Source organism: Atractosteus spatula, chromosome 6, assembly GCF_055471065.1.
Source record: "Atractosteus spatula isolate fAtrSpa1 chromosome 6, fAtrSpa1.hap1, whole genome shotgun sequence".
NCBI lineage: Eukaryota > Metazoa > Chordata > Actinopteri > Semionotiformes > Lepisosteidae > Atractosteus > Atractosteus spatula.
This window is the reverse complement of record NC_142711.1, coordinates 16076475-16099126: the sequence shown is the minus strand read 5'-3', so window position 1 is coordinate 16099126 and position 22652 is coordinate 16076475. Positions and strand designations below refer to the sequence as shown.

Here is a 22652-nt window from a genome sequence, read left to right as displayed (position 1 = left end):
CCCTTGCCGCATTAGGTCGGCCCCGCACCGTCGGGGGCTCGAACCCGGGACTCCCGCGTCGCTCAGCAGGGACCCAGCCCGGTGAGCTAAAGAGAAATCTCTTCACAGCCCAGAGACTGTGGTCCTGCTATTACTGGGAAGGGCGGTGACGTCACCTGCTCTGGTAAGCCGGCTGTTACACAGTACCTGTCGGCCGTAAGCGTTACAGTACACTGTACACGGGGAACAAACCATAAACTGCAGGAATATGAAGATCTGATAAAACGTGTATCTGTTTCAAAGACTGAAGGATTCTGGTTCGGTTCCGGGATCAAAATGGAGCGCTGCTGGACTCACCAGAGGAATCTGGTGAAACCCAGCAGCTCAGGCGACGATTGACGTCTCGTCTTTCCGGGAAGGATGGATTGTTTTTGGCCGGCGTCATTAACGCAAAGTTCCCCGTTTAGAAATTCATCTGGGGAGAAAAAAAAAGCAATCTTTCCTGTTTCTCGGCAAAACTTCGTCCCACCTTCGCTCCTGGGGACGTGCTCTGTGCGGGGACGGGTGTCATAAATAAATAAGTCTATTCCTCCCGGCGTCTAACAACTCCTCGGCTGCTGGAATACTAACGTGCTCGGAGCGACTCGGAGACCCAGGAGACGGTCTGTTTTTCTCATCAGTTAAGATTTCGATATTCAGGTAAATGCAAAAACTCGTCTGGGTACTATACGTATTGCAATGTGGCTTCACGAGTTTAAGGGCATTTAAATTTCATTTGAAGCAAAATACAGATGTGAGATTTCAAACCCTTTGGGTATTTCTATTTTAAAATGGGGTGGTTTATATTTATACATATTTTATGGTAATACGAGCTCTTATGGCTTTAACAGTGTTTTTTTTTCATGCAGTGATTCAGTTATGGAAGTAATTACTTATTAACACAAATATGGAAATGTTCAGCATTTTTAAAAAGAACAGAAGAAAGTCGGTGTGGCGTGATGCTGGATTGACAGTAACATTACACGGTGGTACTCTTAATTTATACCCTAATCTGAAACGAATCCTGCTGTGTACATTACGACTCTGTAGCCTTTTTTTCACAAGTGATCCAGTACTTTTTAATTTAAAAAACTTTGGTATATCTCACTGGACTGAGCTTTTTAACACTGAGCACGGAGAGCAAGAATAGCACGAAACCCTATTACCCTAAAAATAACTTCAAATTGCTTTTAAAAAATCAATCTTAAAGCCTTCGTACAATTAATCGACTAATTCGTAAAAACGAATTTTGAGAGGAGCTGTTTGTGATTTTTATCTCAGGGCAATGAAGACGAAAATTGACAGAATTAAAGTCACAACTATTTTCAAGTGATGCTGTTTTTTATCACATTACACTGGAACGGTTTTAGGGTTTAAACTTAACCAAAAGCTCTAGGTCACCGACTTTAATCCTGCTTTTTCCCGTACGATTTTTATTTATGACTTCGATAATTCCATTTATTTTATGATAAAATATTTCTTGTCACTGTTGTTTCTGTAGGAAAAGGTGTGACTCAATATCAAGTGCTGTTTGTTCCTGGGGATTTTTATAAAAGGGTTAAAGTTGGCCTAATTAATGATGGGAACCGAGTTTTACAATACTTTTATCGAGTTGCGCCTCAGCTTCGGTAAATAGATCCACCGTGCCGAAATAAAAAATAATCAATAAAAATATGTATCCTCTTTTACCCTCTGTCAAAACCTGATTATTCACAATCAAAATACTTAACAATCTCTGCCAAAACAGGCGGAAGACTTTGTCTTTGCAATTAACATTCAATTAACTCCAGGTGAGAAAAACACAGGCGTTAACGCAACAAGGGAATATCGGTTGGTTTGATTTTTTCCGGTTATTTAATTGTTTTACGTTTCGCTGCCTTGTCTTCAGATAGGATTATTCGTTTTTAAAAATATTTGCACGTCCGTTTCCGCAATCGACGCTCCTATGGGCTCGGACAGTTTGGATCGGTAACGCCGCAGTTCTGAGTCGGGACGTGATTCCTTTAAAGTATTGTTTTTAAAAATACACGGGTAAAATACAAAAATGCAAACCCCCAGCTGTTAAATTTACCACCGACAGAATTCTTGAATATGAAGAGAAATGCGCAGCGGTGTCTACGTTATACAAAATACAATTCCAATCAATTCAAGAGCAATTTAATTAAAAACTATTTAAGGAGGTATTATCTTTACATTTTAATTATCTCCTCGACAGAAGTCAGGCGCATACAGTACATCGACACAAACCTATCCCCCCTCAGTCTCGAAACCCCCTAAAAAAGAGACGCCACGCGGTCTGGAAACCTGCTGGGTGACGAAGTGTGTCGCTTCCTTGACAGAACTCTGTAACTACAGTGAGCACAAGGAAACGATGGCAGCAGGTTAAGAGAAAGTGATGAAGATCGCAGGGATATGTAGAGATTTCGACCACGAGACCACGAACCCCGAAAGATGGAGAACTCGCATCTGTAACCGGGTTGTTGTCAGCTGCCTGGGAGATAGGGACATCAGCAAAATGTGCTCTGAGACGAATCCGGCGGTAAAAGCGGTAGAGGTCGACTTGCGTTTGGGGGATGTCCAGCTTCTTGGGGACTGAGGCACAACTTGAGGCCTTTGCCGAGAAGAGATCGCTCGTCCTGTGACAGGGAAAGGTCTGAGGGTATAGTAACGACGAGGTTAGGATTGGTGGAGGTGGGAGGGCTGTTGATGTTTTTTTTTCTGTAGAAGATGATTGAGTTTCTTACCCTTCTCTGAAGTGAGGAACTGGTAGAGTTGGGAGTTGAGGGATCTGGTGAGGCTAGTTATAAAGGGAAGAGGATGTGGACCTGTTAGCCGTAATAATGCCTTAGCCTCTTTGATGTTGCTGTCAGAAAGAGTAATCTGTTGTTTGTGGGACAAAATGGTAGAAAGTTGCTGTAGAAGTCTCTGAGTGTTTCTCTGCGTGGTGTCAGAGTCAAAGACAAAAGTGTTACATTTCCGGCGAACTCCTTTAGAAATGATATTATAACGACGACATGAAGGAATGGGAGGTGGTGAGAAAGCCTGGTCGTGGAACAGATCGCTGGGAAGAGACGGGATGCTGGTTTAGGGAGAGAAGGGGGCAAGCAGCCCGGGGAGGAGGAGAAGGAACGACGAAGAGATCTGGAAAAAGATTTAGAGGAAGGCATAGTGGGTCGCAGCAGAAGTAGGTTGAAGTAGTTCGGGTGGGGAGCTGCGTCAGCATGCGTAGGCTACAAAGGATCTTTTAAAGTATGTTTTCATTTGGAAACAACATTTGGAAATATAGCAGTGTTCGTTCGAAACATTTATTTGAAAGTCAATTGTTTAGTTTGACGATGCAATGGCAAATTATATAAAGCGGAACTGGATTAAGCCTCTGTTCGTACATACTTTTTATAGATACGTGATCAGAGCTAAGGGTAACTGGTTATGTGAAAGTTTACTGATTAAATCAGTCATGCCTACCGCTGAGCAGCTTGATTTGTAATACAGGTAGCACACATTGAATTAGAAATTCCAACAGGGCTGTATTGCTAAATTTACAAAAGCGCATTGCTGCCATAAAAGAAATACTCGATACATGTCGAAATTACGAAAAAAGTATCTCGTAATTGCCAGTTAGTAATTACCAGCAGCCATGTCACCCTGCACCTCATATCTAGTCACTTCCTAAAGCTCAGCAGGTGTGAGCTTGGCCAATAACTGGAAGGGTGATCTCCTGGGAAAAACTAAGGTTGCTAATGGAAGAGGTGTTAGTGGGGCCAGCAGGGGGCGCTCATCCCGCGATCTGTGTGGATCCAAATGCCCCAGTATAGTGAGGGGGACGCTATACTGTAAAATTTTAAAACCGAGGTCCTTATTAAAAAAAAACTCTCGAAAAGAGTAGGGGTGCTACCCCGGTGTCCTGGCTAAATTTCCCCCTGGCCTTTACCAATCATGGCCTCCTAATTATCTCCATCTCTGAACTGGCTTCATCACTCTGTTCTCCTCCCCACTGAGAGCTGGTGTGTGGCGAGTGTACTGGCGCACTATAGGTGTTCCTGCGAAATCCTTTAGGAATTATATTATAAGGTTGGTGGTGGTGGAGGGGAGTCCCCATTACCTGTAAAGCGCTTTGAGTGGAGTGTGTAGAAAAGCGCTATATAAGTATAATGAATTATTGCATATGAATTTAAGCCCTTTGTTTTGGCAATCCTAATGTTTACTATTACATGATCTCGTAATTAGCAAATAGTACATTCTCGCGTAATTTATGTTATCACGCAATAGTCCTACGATAGCCAATACATGGTCATACAATACGTACGTTACCATTAGCTGACTTTCTGTTTTAAGCAGTAGAATCGATTCCAGGGCACACTCGTTCTTGTTTCAGGGATACGTGTGTGTTCTCGTGGTTAAAATTGTGTTCACATGAGGTACAAACTGTAGTATTTCATGATGAATAACCGCCAGAGGAAATTTCGCCCGTGCGGGGCTGCACTTTGTCACAAACACTGAACCCCCGGTTCCTGCTGAGCTCTCGGTAGCTTCTAGGTGCTGTCATTGCGAGATTCAATACGAGATCATCTGCCACGTTGTAATTACGAGAACATTCTGATTTCTGTCCCCGGTGGCAGCAATGCGCTTCAGCACTAAATAAACGGATAATCCGGATATATATTCCTTTGCTCAGAATGTTATGTGAAGTATTTAGGCAGATGATCATCTGACGTCTCAGCCTCTTAATTAATATTTCTTAAGCATCTGTTCCCATGCTTTTAACTGCGAGGTACGTACTGCACTTCCCAGATAACCGCCGAGAACTGGATCAGAACCGGTTACGTGTGTCATGTTTGAACACCCTTAAGAAAACTTAATAAAGGAAACCAAAACGCTTCGGGGTTTTCTCTTCTCCGAGGAACATCGACATTATGAGAAAATTGATGTTAAACCTGTCAGTAAGCAAAGCACTGTCGGCGTTAAACTTTTAATTCTCACCTCGAACGATTCATTCTGAGCCGAGCTAGTCTAGGATAGGGCTCACACGTGTCCAGTCGAGCTGAGCACTGTCCTTAGAATACTGCCACCACCAGAAATACGATGCCTTGAGGATTAAATATTAACAGTTACTTACAAGAGGAGGTGCTTGCTCGACCGTGACTCTTTACTGGACGAATTGGTTGGAAATTGCCTGCAGCTGTATCACCCTGTAACTCACAGCTGGCAGCCCACTGAAGCTCAGCAGGTGTGAGCCTGGTCAGTACCTGGATAGGAGACCTCCTGGGAAAGCCAAGGTTGCTACTGGAAGAGGTGTTAGTGGGGCTAACGGGGGCGCTCACCCTGCTGTCTATGTGGGTGCTAAAGCACCTGAATAGTTATGGGGATGCTATACTGTAAAAGGGCGCTGTCCTTCGGATGAGACATAAAACCGAAGTCAAATTTTCCTCCCCACTGAGAGCTGGTGTGTGGTGAGCGGACTGGCGCAGTCTGGCTGCTCATTGGTGGAGGTGGAGGGGAGTTCCCATCACTTGCAAAAGCGTTTCGAGTGGAGTGTCCAGAAAAGAGCTATATAAGAGTAAATAATTCTTATTTTACCCTTGACATTATCTTACCCTTGACATTTGGTTATAAGATTATCATAAGGTTATATAATCATCCTGTCCATCTGATCGCTTGATAGTTAAGAGAATCCTACTCAGCTATTTCATGAAAGAAAGTCAGACAGGTTAAACACAATGCAAGTTAGCTTGTTCCACACTCCCACCACTCTTTGGGTAACGTAGTATCTCCAGTCCGGACTGTAGGGTCTCATCCAGGTGTTTCTTCAAAAAACCCAGGAAATTCAACATCAATCTTGCAGTTAGAGAGAAACAATGTTGTTGTTCGATATAGTTTCATGTCTTCTTCACATCTGATTTCTACATTTCGTAACTTTTTGTTCAAACGGTCAATCAGTCCACCCAGTACAATTAGAACTGTTTACCTTTTTACATCCTTTAAAGAAACGCTTCATTGCTCAACAGTTTAACAACACCAGTGATGCTGTCAAACGATGTGACAAGACCACCGCAACACGCAGTTGTCCGCTTTAAGAGTGCTTTTCAATTTATACAGACATCGGATTTAAATGTGTCTTGTTGCTTGCATCACGAAGGCCGCTTTTTAAGGATTCTTTTGGGAAGACTACAGATAAATGTGTGCGCTGAGGTTTACTGTGGACTACAGATCTCACATACTCTTTTCCTGTGCTCTCTTCCTCAGACTGGACTCAACCTACTTGACTGTTAATCTCTAATGATGAAAGGGGGAACCATCCTTCTCTTCCTGTTTCTTACAGGTGGTGTTGGTGAGTTCCTTACTAAGCATTCAAATCATGACAAACTCTAAGCTTAAATTTCATTATTATGATTGTCTGTTTGAAAACCTTCCCTGTTCACCAATATTTGCTTTATTTTCTATTAGATTCAGATGAAACGTCAAGCACAACTGAATCACTAAGTGTAAACTCAACTTTGGCTGGAGACCTAACAGGAACATTCACAAGTGGAAACTCAACTGAAGCTGCAGAAAGCACACATGCCCCAGCAGTGAACTCGACTCCAGCTCCACAAAGCTCAACTCCCCAAACTGCATATTCAGTTGCAGCTGCAGAAAGCACAACTTTCCTAGCTGGAAACTCAACTGCTGCTTCAGAAAATGCAACTTCACCCCAAGTAAACACAACGGGTACACCAGAAAACACTTCACCACACGTAAACACAACCAGTACACCAGAAAACACAACTCCTCCATACGGAAACACACCTGGTACACCAGAAAACACAACCTCACCACATGTAAACACAACCAGTACACCAGAAAACACAACTCCTCCATACGGAAACACACCTGGTACACCAGAAAACACAACTTCACCACATGTAAACACAACTGGTACACCAGAAAACACTTCACCACACGTAAACACAACCAGTACACCAGAAAACACAACTCCTCCATACAGAAACACACCTGGTACACCAGAAAACACAACTTCACCACATGTAAACACAACTGGTACACCAGAAAACACTTCACCACACGTAAACACAACCAGTACACCAGAAAACACAACTCCTCCATACGGAAACACACCTGGTACACCAGAAAACACAACTTCACCACATGTAAACACAACTGGTACACCAGAAAACACACCTCCGCCACATGTAAACACAACCAGTACACCAGACAATGCAACTTCACCACAAGTAAACACACCTGGTACACCACAAAACACACCTACGCCACATGTAAACACACCTGGTCCATCAGAAAACACACCTCCGCCACATGTAAGCACACCTGGTACACCAGACAATGCAACTTCGCCACACATAAACACAACCGGTACACCAGAAAACACACCTTCACCACATGTAAACACACCTGGTCCATCAGAAAACACAACATCACCACATGTAAACACACCCGGTACACCAGACAATGCAACTTCACCACACATAAACACACCTGGTCCATCAGAAAACACACTTTCACCACAAGGAAACACACCTGGTACACCAGCAAACACACGTTCACCTCCTGCAAACTCAAGTCCTCCTCCTCCCATCTCAAGCTCAGTGCCTTCTGGAGTGACACCAGCAGCACCAGTTACAATACCTTCTACACCTGCTTCACCCAAACCAATAGTTGTTCTTCAGTTCAGTCTGAATCAAGATTTTAATGAGGACCTAAACAATAAGACATCTCAAGCTTTTCAAAGCTTGGCAAAGAGCATAACCACACAGGTAATTAACTAATTAAGCTAATGGGGATTTGAAGCTTGTTGTTGTGAAAGATTAATCGAGCAAAGCACAGTGAAATCATGGTAAAAGAACAGAGGAGCACAGAGACAAACTGTGAATCTTGAAATGACAGTGTCATAGTACAGCATCAGAATGGTAAAAAAGGGAAACTAGTATATTTTCAGAAAGCAGGAGACAAGAAACTGTAAAGAAAAGGAGTTTCAGAAGGCAGGCTTGCTCACTGTGAGAGAGTTAAACGTGATGCCAGGCAGATGAGAGATCAGATGAATGGCTCCAGGACAGGGGGCCTAGGACACCTTTGGAGACTGGTAGCGGAGATCGCAAGGTGCCCAGTGGGATCCAGGTGTGGTGACTGTCCAGGCCCTGGAAGAGCTGTGTTACTTCAGCTTTTCAATACAGCCTGGAAGCCTCAAGATGTCTTTCTGTCCTTGTGTTTTGCAGCTGGACACTGTGTACAGGAATAAGTTTGGAGATGCCTTCAATCGTACAGAAATCAAAGAATTCAGGTAAGGAGGTGTTGCTGGAACATGATTCTGAATGTCAAACTAATGTCCAGAGCTCAGAGGTCTCTAAGCTGGTAAGCTCTGTATTTCTCACAAAATGCCCTTTTCTTCCCTGCATCAATTTCAGGAGCGGGTCAGTGATCGTCGATTCTACCTTGATCTTTAACAATCTGACAGTTGTTCCCAACACCAGTGAAGTCACCAACACTCTGAAGGCTGCAGCAAACACTTCTGGCTTTTCTCTACCTGTCAACACCTCTACAATTGTGGCTTCAGGTAATAAAGACAGAACTAGCAGTTGTCTTCAGTGCTGGGAAGCACCTGCACAAACTAGAGTGACTGAGTGGGATTTTGGGCTCAATAGATATTCAGCTTTTGAATGTGAAACTGAAAAGAAACTTACATTTACTCACTAAATTAGAATGTCATGTTCTATGCAATACATGAGCTGTCCCAACAGAAAAAGCATAACATTTTTATGCTCTTATGAGCTCCCCAGAAAATATTAACCTTTAACCTGTACAGCTGAAACAGGGCATGTGTGGCAGTGAAAGTGGCTCATAGTCCCACCTTCAACAGCATGAGGGCGCCAAAGACCTTATTTCAGTCAGGCTCCGTACTTAGTGACAGGGAAAATTCACATGCAAATCCCAGTCAAAAGCACTGGTGTTTTTATATCCAAGGGTATGAAATACAACAGCTGATGCCAACTTCACGGGCACACACAGAAGATCTCTAGGACTATGTCTTCAACACTTAAAAGCCTCGCTCTAGTCTTGTAGACATCGCATTGACACAGAGCCGCTCAGTGTCGACAGATTCCCACCCCTGGCGTAGAGTGCCAAGGTGCCATAAGTCCAGAGGCAGATCGCTTCCGCAGTACCCCACCAAGATAAGCACAGGCTAACAACACATGATTAACAGTCCACACAAAAATGGTTACAAGCAAAGGCTCTGTGCTCCTAAATTTGCTGATCCACCTCTGAATTCACGGTTCCATCAATGACGAGACAGCAAAGCAGCCCCAAACCATGTTTCTCCCTCCACCATGCTTGTCAGTCAGGATGAGGTTCTTCTGTTGGAAGGCACTGTTTGGTTTTCTCTACTAAACTAAACGCTTTTCAAAGAATAAAAAAATGTCAAGTTTTTACTAGTCTGTCCAGAGAACATTCTTCCAGTAGACCGTTGGACTGCTCAAGTGCTCTTTTCATGAATTATCAGATACTTCCTCAGCATTATACAGTATCGACACTTGACACCCGAAGAGGGCTCCACAGCCGAAACATTGTGTTTCTTTTCTTCTCTTTTCAGCATAGCTAAAACCTATAAATTGTTTCTATTAGATAGTATTGTATCTACACTTTTTGCAAAACCCCAATGGTTTGTGCACTTGCAGTACTGATGAAGTGATCTGTTCTTTACCAAACCCGTAAACATATTTCCAATCTATGATGTTTTCCTTAATTGCTAAGAATTTTTGTATCAGATATTATTATATAATAGGAACAAGTAATAGGTTTATTCCATGCTGAAAAGAGAAGAAAGGAAACACAACTTTTCATCTGTGGAGCCTTCTTCGGTTGTGATTAAACATTGTGTTTCCTTTCTTTTTTTTCAGCATGGAATAAACCTTTACTTGTTTAAGCACCCTACGCATGCTGACGCAGATACCCACATAAAGTACTTATTATATAATAATGTATTTTCTACTAGATCACTCCAGTTTCACGCTAAAAAAAATGAAGATAAAACAACATTTCAGCCGTATACAGTAGCTTCTGTCAGTAAGAAATGTTCTGTGTTTGCTCCCCATGAAAACCTGCTGAGATCATTTCATTTCAATCTAGGATGTTCAATGCTACAATTTTTCTTATTAAATATTATATTTTTTTTCTCACTACGTCACAGTGATTCTACCCTGAAAGATATAAAAAAACACTACATTTCAGCTATACAGCCTCTGTCACTGAGAAGTTATTTTTGTTCCCCATTCAAATCCATTGAAAGTATTTCATGATGTTTTTCTCAGACCTTTATCTTTAAAAATAAAATTTCACTCTTACAGCTGATACTTTAACAACTGCATCTCCTGTGAGCACAACTGCACCTCCTGCAAACACAACTGCACCTGTGAACCTAACTACACCTCCTGCGAACACAACTGCACCTCCTTTGAACACAACTTCACTTGTGAACCTAACTGCACCTCCTGCGAACACAACTGCACCTCCTGCGAACACAACTGCACCTGTGAACCTAACTACACCTCCTGCGAACACAACTGCACCTCCTGCGAACACAACTGCACATGTGAACCTAACTGCACCTCCTGCGAACACAACTGCACCTCCTGCGAACACAACTGCACCTCCTGTGAACACAACTGCACCTGTGAACCTCACTGCACCTCCTGCGAACACAACTGCACCTCCTGCGAACACAACTGCACCTATGAACCCAACTGCACTTCCTGCGAACACAACTGCACCTCCTGCGAACACAACTGCACATGTGAACCTAACTGCACCTCCTGCGAACACAACTGCACCTCCTGCGAACACAACTGCACCTCCTGTGAACACAACTGCACCTGTGAACCTCACTGCACCTCCTGCGAACACAACTGCACCTCCTGCGAACACAACTGCACATGTGAACCTAACTGCACCTCCTGCGAACACAACTGCACCTCCTGCGAACACAACTGCACCTCCTGTGAACACAACTGCACCTGTGAACCTCACTGCACCTCCTGCGAACACAACTGCACCTCCTGCGAACACAACTGCACCTATGAACCCAACTGCACTTCCTGCGAACACAACTGCACCTCCTGCGAACACAACTGCACTTCCTGTGAACACAACTGCACCTATGAACCTCACTGCACCTCCTGCGAACACAACTGCACCTCCTGCGAACACAACTGCACCTATGAACCCAACTGCACCTCCTGCGAACACAACTGCACCTCCTGTGAACCTAACTGCACTTCCTGCGAACACAACTGCACTTCCTGCGAACCCAACTGCACTTCCTGCGAACACAACTGCACCTGCGAACCCAGTTGCACCTCCTGTCAACACAACTGCATCTCTTGCAAATGCAACTGCGTCTCTATTAAACACAACAATTTCTACAACGACCAGCACTACAACTTCACCAGCACCAGTAACTGCTCCCCTGCAGTTCAGTTTGAATCAGAGTTTTACTACTGACCTTGAGAACTCCAGCTCTACGGCTTTTATAACTTTGGCAAATACTATTACTACCCAGGTGAGTGTGTGTGAAAGTGGACAAAATAAATAATTGCATTACAGATTACTTGCAAATGCGTTAAAATATTATAATAACTGCACCTTATATTGGTTGTATATCAAACTGGGATCACATACTTGAACAGAAGCACAACTAGAATGGGCTGCAGCTGCAGAGTTTTGACATCAGTGTTGAAATCATCCAGATGTCCTTATGTTCTGACTCTCCCAGAAAGTAGCAGAACATGATCTACAGATGTTTGTTCCTCATCTGTTAGATTTGTGCATTGATTATAAGTGAATGTTGGTGAGGGTGTTACTGCTCTGGAACAGATACACCTGTATTCAAGTCCAAATGCAGACACTGCTGTTGTATCCTTCATCATGATGCTACAGTAGAATTGACCCAGTTAGCCCAGTTCTGTAAGGGGGTATCTGTTATGAGCACTGCGGCTTAAACTGCGATAGACTACAAAACACAGCTAGAGCAATCAGGTATTCAAGACTCCTTTTCACCTTAATGACCATGATAGGATCTTTTTCCATGACCTGCACTGGCTGCTGAAGAGATTTATCTTATTGAACTTAATGGTGCTACTAGTTCACGTTTTGTAACTTTCGTACATCAACAACATCTGTACTGTATATGTCTTCCAACTCAGTCAGTCTGGATTTAAGATGAAGAAAAAGAATAAATGTGTAAAACTGTGATGAACTGTTACAAGCTCATGTGAAAAGTTTAAAAATGGGGTCATCAAAGGTTCTTACATGCAGTGAATTAAAAGTGCAAATATATTCGTACACTAGTGCACAAATCTCACTGTTTCTGGTGTGAGTTTGTGATGAAGACCTGTCTTTGTACATGCTTTCTCTCTTCCAATGAAAAAAACAGCAAGGGACAGCAAGTGTCAGTATTTCTGCTGTGCAGGAACAGAGAGCACAGCTGTACAAAGTGATAAAAGTGATTCTGCAAGAGTGAGCTTGAGGTCTCAGGCTGTTTGTTTCCTTGCAGGTGGATACCGTTTACAAGAAAAGATTTCCCAACACATTCCTTCGCTCCAGAGTGAGAAGATTCAGGTAAGAGCTGAGCTCAGTCTTCATACAGATAAAGTTCTGTTTTAAAAGCTGAAATTACAGTCTGGTGGAGAGCAGTTCCTGTATAAACACTGTGGCTTGTCCCTCACTGTCAGTTTAGACTCGCTGCCACAGCATAGGAGTGAGAGACTGTTCAGCCCACAGTACAAAATCACCCTGTCAGATCTGCACTCACACCTGGAGCTGGTCTCTGGATGAGGAGACTAAGTGCGAGAGTGAAGAGACTAAGAGACTGCAAAGATTTGCAAGAAACCTCCTTCATTGCTATTCACTTCCTTTCCTCAGGCGAGGATCAGTCATTACTGACATGGACCTGGAGTTCACGAACCAGAGTTCTGTGCCCAATGCGCCTGAGATTGTTAACACTCTGAAGACAGCTTTGACTGATTCAACTCTCAACCTGAAGATACAGTCCGACACCATTACAATCCCAGGTAAGCAAGGCTTTATGACATCATCTTCGTGCCCAACACATGACACAGAAATTCAGCTTTGCAGTCGAACCTTCATTATGAATGTTTATTTGGAACAAGAAAGAACAAAGCAGCAAAGTGTGGAAAAGCATTATAGTGAATAGAAATCTAAAAAATAATTAATAAAGGTGTGCATTTGCCCACTTTTATGACGATTATACATCATCTATATTCCATGTGTTTTCATCCACACTGCCCTGATGTGAATCGGCTGTGTTGAGCTTTAAAAACATAACAAAGCTTACAGGCAGGGGAAGGCCGTTTGCCCATTCAGCCTGTTTGGTGGTTAGTAATTTATTGGTCCCAGGATCTCATCCAGATGCTTCTTGAAGGAAGCCAGGGTATTGGCCTCAACAACATGGCTGGCCAGAGTCTTCCATAATTCCCCCCACACACACACACTGTGTGTAAAGGATTTCCTCATGTTCAACTACTTCCCTGTAGTTGAACTATAAGAACCCAAGAAAATCCAAGAAGATTTCCTACATTACCTGCTTATGAAACAGCTTAATTATATCACTTGTTAATAATATATATATATTTTCTTCTTCAACTAGACAATACAATATCCACAACTACAGCATCTCCAACAACTGTGTCTCCTACGACTACCCCTTCATCACCTGTAAGCACAGCTCCATCTCCTACAAGCACACCTACTGGTCCTGCTAACACAACTACTGGTCCTACAAGCACAACTACATCTCCTGCAAGCACAACTACTGGTCCTGCTAACACAACTACTGGTCCTACAAGCACAGCTCCATCTCCTGCAAGCACAACTACTGGTCCTGCTAACACAACTACTGGTCCTGCAAGCACAGCTCCATCACCTGCAAACACAACTACTGGTCCTGCAAGCACAATTTCTACTGCGACCAGCGCAACAACTTCACCAGCACCAGCAACTGCTCCCCTGCAGTTCAGTTTGAATCAGACTTTTACTCCTGAACTTGAGAACTCCAACTCTAATGCTTTTATAACTTTGGCAAATACTATTACTACCCAGGTGAGTGTGAAGGTGGGCTAAATAAATAATTACATTACAGATTGACTGCAAATGTGTTAACACACTAAAATGACTGGGTATGTTTTGGGTATGTTTCAAACTGGGATCACAAACTTGAACAGAAGTACAACTCAGGTACTAGAATGGGCTGCAGCTGCAGAGTTTTGACATCAGTGTTGAAATCATCCAGATTTCTTTATGTTCTGACTCTCCCAGAAAGTAGCAGAACACTAACTTATCTTATTGAACTTAATGGGGCGACTAGTTCACGTTTTGTAACTTTCGTACTTCAACAACATCTGTACTGTATATGTCTTCCAACTCAGTCAGTCTGAATTTTCCCAGAGTTAAGGAGAAGAAAAAGAATAAATGTGTAAAACTGTGATGAACTGTTAAACGTTCATATCAAAGGTTTAGAAACGTGGTCTTCAAAGGTTTTTTACATGCAGTGACCTGAAAGTGAAATTATATCCTTACACTAGTGCACAAATCTCACTTTTTCTGTTGTGAGTTTGAGGCGAAGACCTGTCTTTGTACATGCTTTCTCTCTTCCAATTAAAATATTAGCAAGGGACAGCAAGTGTCAGTATTTCTGCTAGGCAGGAACAGAGAGCACAGCTGTACAAAGTGATAAAAGTGATTCTGCAAGAGTGAGCTTGAGGTCTCAGGCTGTTTGTTTCCTTGCAGGTGGATACCGTTTACAAGAAAAGATTTCCCAACACATTCCTTCGCTCCAGAGTGAGAAGATTCAGGTAAGAGCTGAGCTCAGTCTTCATACAGATAAAGTTCTGTTTTAAAAGCTGAAATTACAGTCTGGTGGAGAGCAGTTCCTGTAGAAACACTGTGGCTTGTCCCTCACTGTCAGTTTAGACTCGCTGCCACAGCATAGGAATGAGAGACTGTTCAGCCCACAGTACAAAATCACCCTGTCAGATCTCCACTCACACCTGGAGCTGGTCTCTGGATGAGGAGACTAAGTGTGAGAGTGAAGAGACTAAGAGACTGCAAAGATTTGCAAGAAACCTCCTTCATTGCTATTCACTTCCTTTCCTAAGGCGAGGATCAGTCATTACTGACATGGACCTGGAGTTCACGAACCAGAGTTCTGTGCCCAATGCGCCTGAGATTGTTAACACTCTGAAGACAGCTTTGACTGATTCAACTCTCAACCTGACGATACAGTCCGACACCATTACAGTCCCAGGTAAGTAAGGCTTTATGACATCATCTTCGTGCCCAACACATGACACAGAAATTCAGCTTTGCAGTCGAACCTTCATTATGAATGTTTATTTGGATCAAGAAAGAACAAAGCATCAAAGTGTGGAAAAGCATCATAGTGAATAGAAATCTAAAAAATAATTAATAAAGGTGTGCATTTGCCCACTTTTATGACGATTGTACATCATCTATATTCCATGTGTTTTCATCCACACTGCCCTGATGTGAATAGGCTGTGTTGAGCATTAAAAACATAACAAAGCTTACAGGCAGGGGAAGGCCGTTTGCCCATTCAGCCTGTTTGGTGGTTAGTAATTTATTGGTCCCAGGATCTCATCCAGATGCTTCTTGAAGGAAGCCAGGGTATTGGCCTCAACAACATAGCTGGCCAGAGTCTTCCATAATTCCCCCCACACACACACTGTGTGTAAAGGATTTCCTCATGTTACTGTATATATTTTTAGTGCACTTCCCTGTAGTTGAACTATAAGAACCCAAGAAAATCCAAGAAGATTTCCAACATTACCAGCTTATGAAACAGCTTAATTATATCACTTGTTAATAATATACATATAATCTTTCTTCCTCATCTAGACAATACAATATCCACAACTACAGCATCTCCAACAACTGTGTCTCCTACAACCACCCCTTCATCACCTGCAAGCACAGCTCCATCTCCTACAAGCACAACTACTGGTCCTGCTAACACAACTACTGGTCCTACAAGCACAACTACATCTCCTACAAGCACAACTACTGGTCCTGCTAACACAACTACTGGTCCTACAAGCACAACTACATCTCCTACAAGCACAACTACTGGTCCTGCTAACACAACTACTGGTCCTGCAAGCACAGCTCCATCACCTGCAAACACAACTACTGGTCCTGCAAGCACAATTTCTACTGCGACCAGCGCAACAACTTCACCAGCACCAGCAACTGCTCCCCTGCAGTTCAGTTTGAATCAGACTTTTACTCCTGAACTTGAGAACTCCAACTCTAATGCTTTTATAACTTTGGCAAATACTATTACTACCCAGGTGAGTGTGAAGGTGGGCTAAATAAATAATTACATTACAGATTGACTGCAAATGTGTTAACACACTAAAATGACTGGGTATGTTTTGGGTATGTATCAAACTGGGATCACAAACTTGAACAGAAGTACAACTCAGGTACTAGAATGGGCTGCAGCTGCAGAGTTTTGACATCAGTGTTGAAATCATCCAGATTTCTTTATGTTCTGACTCTCCCAGAAAGTAGCAGAACACTAACTTATCTTATTGAACTTAATGGGGCGACTAGTTCACGTTTTGTAACTTTCGTACTTCAACAACATCTGTACTGTATACGTCTTCCAACTCAGGCAGTCTGAATTTTCCCAGAGTTAAGGAGAAGAAAAAGAATAAATGTGTAAAACTGTGATGAACTGTTAAAAGTTCATATCAAAGGTTTAGAAATGTGGTCTTCAAAGGTTCTTACATGCAGTGACCTGAAAGTGAAATTATATCCTTACACTAGTGCACAAATCTCACTTTTTCTGGTGTGAGTTTGTGGCGAAGACCTGTCTTTGTACATGCTTTCTCTCTTCCAATTAAAATATTAGCAAGGGACACCAAGTGTCAGTATTTCTGCTAGGCAGGAACAGAGAGCACAGCTGAACAGGAAAAGTGATAAAAGTGATTCTGCAAGAGTGAGCTTGAGGTCTCAGGCTGTTTGTTTCCTTGCAGGTGGATATCGTTTACAAGAGAAGATTTTCTAACACATTCCTTCGCTCCAGAGTGAGAAGATTCAGGTAAGAGCTGAGCTCAGTCTTCATACAGATAAAGTTCTGTTTTAAAAGCTGAAATTACAGTCTGGTGGAGAGCAGTTCCCGTATAAACACTGTGGCTTGTTCCTCACTGTCAGTTTAGACTCGCTGCCACAGCATAGGAGTGAGAGACTGTTCAGCCCACAGTACAAAATCACCCTGTCAGATCTGCACTCACACCTGGAGCTGGTCTCTGGATGAGGAGACTAAGTGTGAGAGTGAAGAGACTAAGAGACTGCAAAGATTTGCAAGAAACCTCCTTCATTGCTATTCACTTCCTTTCCTCAGGCGAGGATCAGTCATTACTGACATGGACCTGGAGTTCACGAACCAGAGTTCTGTGCCCAATGCGCCTGAGATTGTTAACACTCTGAAGACAGCTTTGACTGATTCAACTCTCAACCTGACGATACAGTCCGACACCATTACAGTCCCAGGTAAGCAAGGCTTTATGACATCATCTTCGTGCCCAACACATGACACAGAAATTCAGCTTTGCAGTCGAACCTTCATTATGAATGTTTATTTGGAACAAGAAAGAACAAAGCATCAAAGTGTGGAAAAGCATCATAGTGAATAGAAATCTAAAAAATAATTAATAAAGGTGTGCATTTGCCCACTTTTATGACGATTATACATCATCTATATTCCATGTGTTTTCATCCACACTGCCCTGATGTGAATCGGCTGTGTTGAGCATTAAAAACATAACAAAGCTTACAGGCAGGGGAAGGCCGTTTGGTCATAATTCACCCCCCCACCACTTGTGTAAAGGATTTCCTCATGTTATATGTTTTTAGTGCACTTCCCTGTAGTTCAACTTTAAGAACACAAGAAAATCCAACACAGTTTTCTACATTATCTGCCTATGAAACAACTTAATTATATAACTTGTAAATAATATGTTCTTTCTTACTAAAGTAGACAATACGACATCCACAACTACAGCTCCTGCAACAACTGTGTCTCCTACAACCACCTCTTCATCACCTGCAAGCACAGCTACGGGTTCCACAAGCACAGCTACTGGTTCCACAAGCACAGCTGCATCTACTGCAACAACTTCTTCTACAACATCAGCAACAACACCTCCAAGCACCACTGTGGTGGTAGAAGTAACTGCTCCTCTTCGCTTCAGCATAATGCAAACCTTTATTGCAAGTCTTGCAGATACCAGCTCTTCAATTTTCCAGAACTTTGCGAGTGGAGTTACTGATCAGGTGAGTTCATGAGGAATAATGCCACCCAAGTATTAGTCGTGCTTGGCTGAGGTTCAGTCCACTGGCCATAGGATGAGGAGAACTGGATTCCCATGCAGTATGAGGAGCTAGATAAGGGGGGAACTGCACAGCTGGAGATGGGGTGGGAGAAGGATGTGCGGGTTGGAATGTGAAAAGTAATGGAATTTGTGTGTTATATACGCTGGATATCTTTGAGAGTTTGTTTGTTTGTATGTCCTCTCTGTGTTCTGAGGGTTTTCTCCGGGTGCTTCAGTTTGCTCCCAAGGCACACTAGTAGGTTAACTGGCTTCAGAGAAAACTGGGTTTTGTGTGAGTGTGTGCATGTTCGTGCGATGGACTGGCGTCCAGTGCTGGGTATATCCTGGCTTGCATCTCTTGCTTCCCGTGATAGGCTCCAGCTCCTTGCATTATGTAAAGCAGTTAGCGAATGGATGCATGAATGAATGGATGGTTGCTGCCGTTAAAGTCACCCTTTTGGAATTCTTTTACAAAAAGAAACACAATTTACCAGCCAATCCTTATTAGTCTTAACACAGAATACTGTACATTGTACCGTTCATGAATTGTATCCCCAAACTGAGTGAGATAAAAAGTTGTTAGAAAACCTGTTCTACTGGGAAAACTCTCTTAATTTTGCCATTTCAACTGCAACTAAAAGTATACGTTGCAGATTTAAGCCTTTTCTATTCTTTTGCAGGTGAATAAGGTTTACAAGAACAAATATACCACATTCCTTCGTTCCAGAGTGAGAAAGTTCAGGTAAGCCGAGCTGTGTCTAAGGAGAACTCGGTATCAATTCTGCTTTTCCCAAAGCTTTAGAGACTCTTTAGAGATCAGGGTACTGACGTTGTTGCCACAGTCTCAGTATTTACTAGAAAAGCCCAACAGTGATGTCTATCAATGCATTCTAAAATACAGAGGACAGTATAAACCCCAACACAAGTGTTCAGTTAAGCTCTAACAAACTGGATCACACAGAGAAGTGCTCAGTACAGCTCTAACACACGGAGTCACACAGCACAGTGCTCAGTACAGCTTTAACACTGTAAAGACAGGAAAAATTGTGTTACATTTAAGTACATAGAAAGTTATTACTAATATAAAACAGATTCACACAAATCTTCCCAAAAAAGTACTGTCCAGGCTGGAAGATCTCATCCAGCCACTAAGTGAAGGAAGCCAAGGTATTGGCTTCAATAACATGGTTAGTTCACCTGTTCCATACTTCCGCCACCATTTGTGTAAAGACATGCTTCCTGATCTCGGATTTAAATGCACTCCCCTGTAGTTTCCACCTGTGTCTGATAGTAAGTGTTTCCTATTGATTCAGAAGAATTGGACATAGCTGAGTTTGAATTTCTCTATTATTTTTTCTTTCTTCAGTCGGGGATCAATTGTGGCCGACATGGACCTGGTATTCCAAAATACTTCTCCTTCTGCAACTGATATTGTCAACACCATGACGGACGCAATAGCTAACTCTGTGGTCATCATGCCAATAGATGTAAATTCTATTATATCCTCAAGTAAGTGTAACCCTGTCCTAGTTGTTCCCAATAGCAGGACGTAGCTGTTAGTATATGCTTTCTGTCGGGGCACACAAGTATGAATATATTGTAGAGAACCGGGTGCAGAATAACTGGCTGATATTGGTCAGGTTGACTCAGAGACGCTGGACTGCATATGCAAATTACATCTCCCATAAACCCACTGGGCGACTTCCTGGCGAGTCTCTACCTCTCGAGTCGTTGAGCTCCTGTCAGTTGTGACATCTTGCACAGATCGATTAGCCTGTGGTCTGGTGGTAGGGCTGGGATCTCTTATTTGAAATTTTAATTTCAGAGAAAGAGAGAACAATACAAAAGGTTTCCACATGATTTCCACTGGTGGCCCAAAAAAAACAGTACCGCAATAGGTATAGGGGACCCAACGATACTACATACTGTACACGTTGCCTTGTCAGTTTAACATTTTTCAAATGTACAATAACATAATACAGTATTATATAATAATGAACAAGTTTATAATTCCATTCCATTCCATTTTATTTTAGCTCACATTTAACAAACGTCTGTATTATTAACCTGACAGTCTTACACCGCTAACTAACGACGTTTGTGTTTCTCATCCCCACACCTACATGTAAAACACATTAACTTTTAACTAATGAAACAGTTATATCCATTAACTTAATTATTGGAGATTCCCGAAGCTAACTCCTTCAGGTTTATTCATCTCGCCTGACAACAATCAGAAAAATACAATGGGAAGGTTTTCAGACGAGCTCAGACGGTGGTGCAGAAATTAAAGCGGGAAACTTCACAGTGCGCGCGAGGAGTCGAGCTCCGGTGCCGCCGCCGCCTTGTCACGTGGTCTGTGACTCAGACTCTAGTTCGTCCAGGAATCTGCAGAAGGTTTTACGCTCTTTTTACTCTCGGACACGACAGTGTTGCCCTTCCAGTTTCGGTGTTTAAATAGTAATTATTTCTCGTTCCTTCCCCCGCAGACAACCCGCCTTCCTCGGCCCCCGCCCTGCGGACCAGCCTGTCCTCGCTCCTCGCCCTGGCTTTGGCCGCAGTGCTTGTTGTCTTTACAGAATGGCTCCACTAGATGGCGCCAACGAGCCCTTCCTGCCTGAAACGTTTGTTTTTCGTGATGAGAACTTTAATTTTCTTCTCAGTCTTTCTTAGATTTGTTTTCTGAAATGTAACCTGGTGAGGTTGTTCAACTACAGTTACAGAAAATCAATTATTGCACCTCCAGACGTTACACAGCAACAGCAACAGCTTAAAACCAAGACAAATATTAAGAACAGTCTTGTGAAGAAGTGGCAGTAAGATACTGTACTTGAAGACTTAAGATAATGACAATATGTCAAGTATGTTTCCACTCCTGTACATGGGCAATGTCGTGTGATGTCCCAAGAATACAGTATGTGAATCTAATGCAAGAAGATATAATTTTCAAGGTGAGAAGGAAATAATTTAAAATTAATATTGTATATTAAAGGAGCAACATAAGAATTGGCAATATCGTGAGTAAACTTTCAAGATAATCTGAAGTCCGTTTGGCAACTTGACTTTGTATTGGGTAGTAAGTGTTTATTGTTTATTTTATTTTCTTCAGCTGCACTTTATTGTTTTTTTTTCCAAAACATATTTTTTGCGAAGAAGTAACACTGACTATACATTTGATGGTTGTTTGCAACATTTTGTCATATGATGGAACATTTTTAAAGTTTAAACATTGAATACTTTAAAATCGGAAAGTTCATCTCTGACTGGATCACGAGAAACTGAAATGTTAACAGAAGCTTTCCTCCTGAAAATTCACTGTGCTAACTGACTTGTCTCCATGATTTCCAGCAGAGTCTCTGTACAGCTGATTTTCTATACTGTATGACACTACAGTACCATTATAAAGGCTGTTTGAAGTAAATCATGGTATCTCACAGACTACTAAGAACATAAGAAAAGTTATAAAAAAGAGAAGACTATTTCACTTACATGAAATCAGGGTGTCGGCTTCAAAAACATGGCTGGACAACTTGTTCCAGACTCCCCCTCTCCTTTGTGCAATAAAGTTCCCCCGGTATCAGTTTATCAGTTTTCTTTTGGTTTGCTTTTTCACGTATTGAATGAAAGTGAAGCTGTAGTACTGCACACTGAAGGCCAGGCCACTAAGTCAGTTAGCATAGACAGTAGAAATAACTGCACAGGAAGGAAACAAGCCTCGCTAAACCAAAGCTTACATTTTATTGACATTCTACTGGTGAAATGGACATTTTTATATATATATATGGAAGTCTGTGCTCAATGTTTAAAAGTGTTTATCGACCTTTGTGAGCTTTCTAATGGGTGTTCTTGATACGCTCAGGGCCGGACTGACTGGAGATGACTGTCAATGTCAAGAGAAATGAACCTAGTTATACTAATATTTTTCTTATTGAAATTACTTGTGTATATATGTACTAAGCTTTAATAAAATGTCACTTTCCAAAGCATACTCTCCAGAGCTGATGTGAGCCCTTTGTTTGTGTTTTCATGGAATTCTAACTGTTCGAACTGTTCATGTGTACAGATTAGGCAGCCAGGGAACTGAGAAGGGTCAAGGGTCAACTGAGACTGACAAGCTAGAGTATTTAATTTGTATCAGCCACTAGTAAGAGCTTCTTGTCCTTCGTCCACCATGGTGCTGACCTGACTCATGGATTTGAAACCCGACAGACT

General features: G+C 42.3%; 1 protein-coding gene across 2 annotated transcripts; it reads left to right on the top strand.

Annotated features, from left to right (window-relative positions):
* Positions 1-237: 237 nt before the first annotated feature.
* LOC148832300 (uncharacterized) lies at positions 238-22426 on the top strand. Of its 2 annotated transcripts, none has more exons than XM_088919471.1 (18): positions 238-678; positions 6262-6346; positions 6463-7790; positions 8250-8314; positions 8439-8587; positions 10377-11587; positions 12581-12645; positions 12949-13097; positions 13694-14145; positions 14833-14897; positions 15201-15349; positions 15961-16412; positions 17103-17167; positions 17471-17619; positions 18107-18402; positions 19121-19182; positions 19807-19949; positions 20930-22426. In XM_088919471.1, exons 2-18 carry the CDS (start codon positions 6295-6297, stop codon positions 21031-21033), a joined length of 4956 nt encoding a protein of 1651 aa, XP_088775597.1. In that variant the 5' UTR covers positions 238-678; positions 6262-6294; the 3' UTR covers positions 21034-22426. The 2 variants fall into 2 exon arrangements, with proteins under 2 accessions (XP_088775597.1, XP_088775596.1); XM_088919470.1 differs by having other exon boundaries at positions 239-678; positions 18104-18402.
* Positions 22427-22652: the final 226 nt, after the last annotated feature.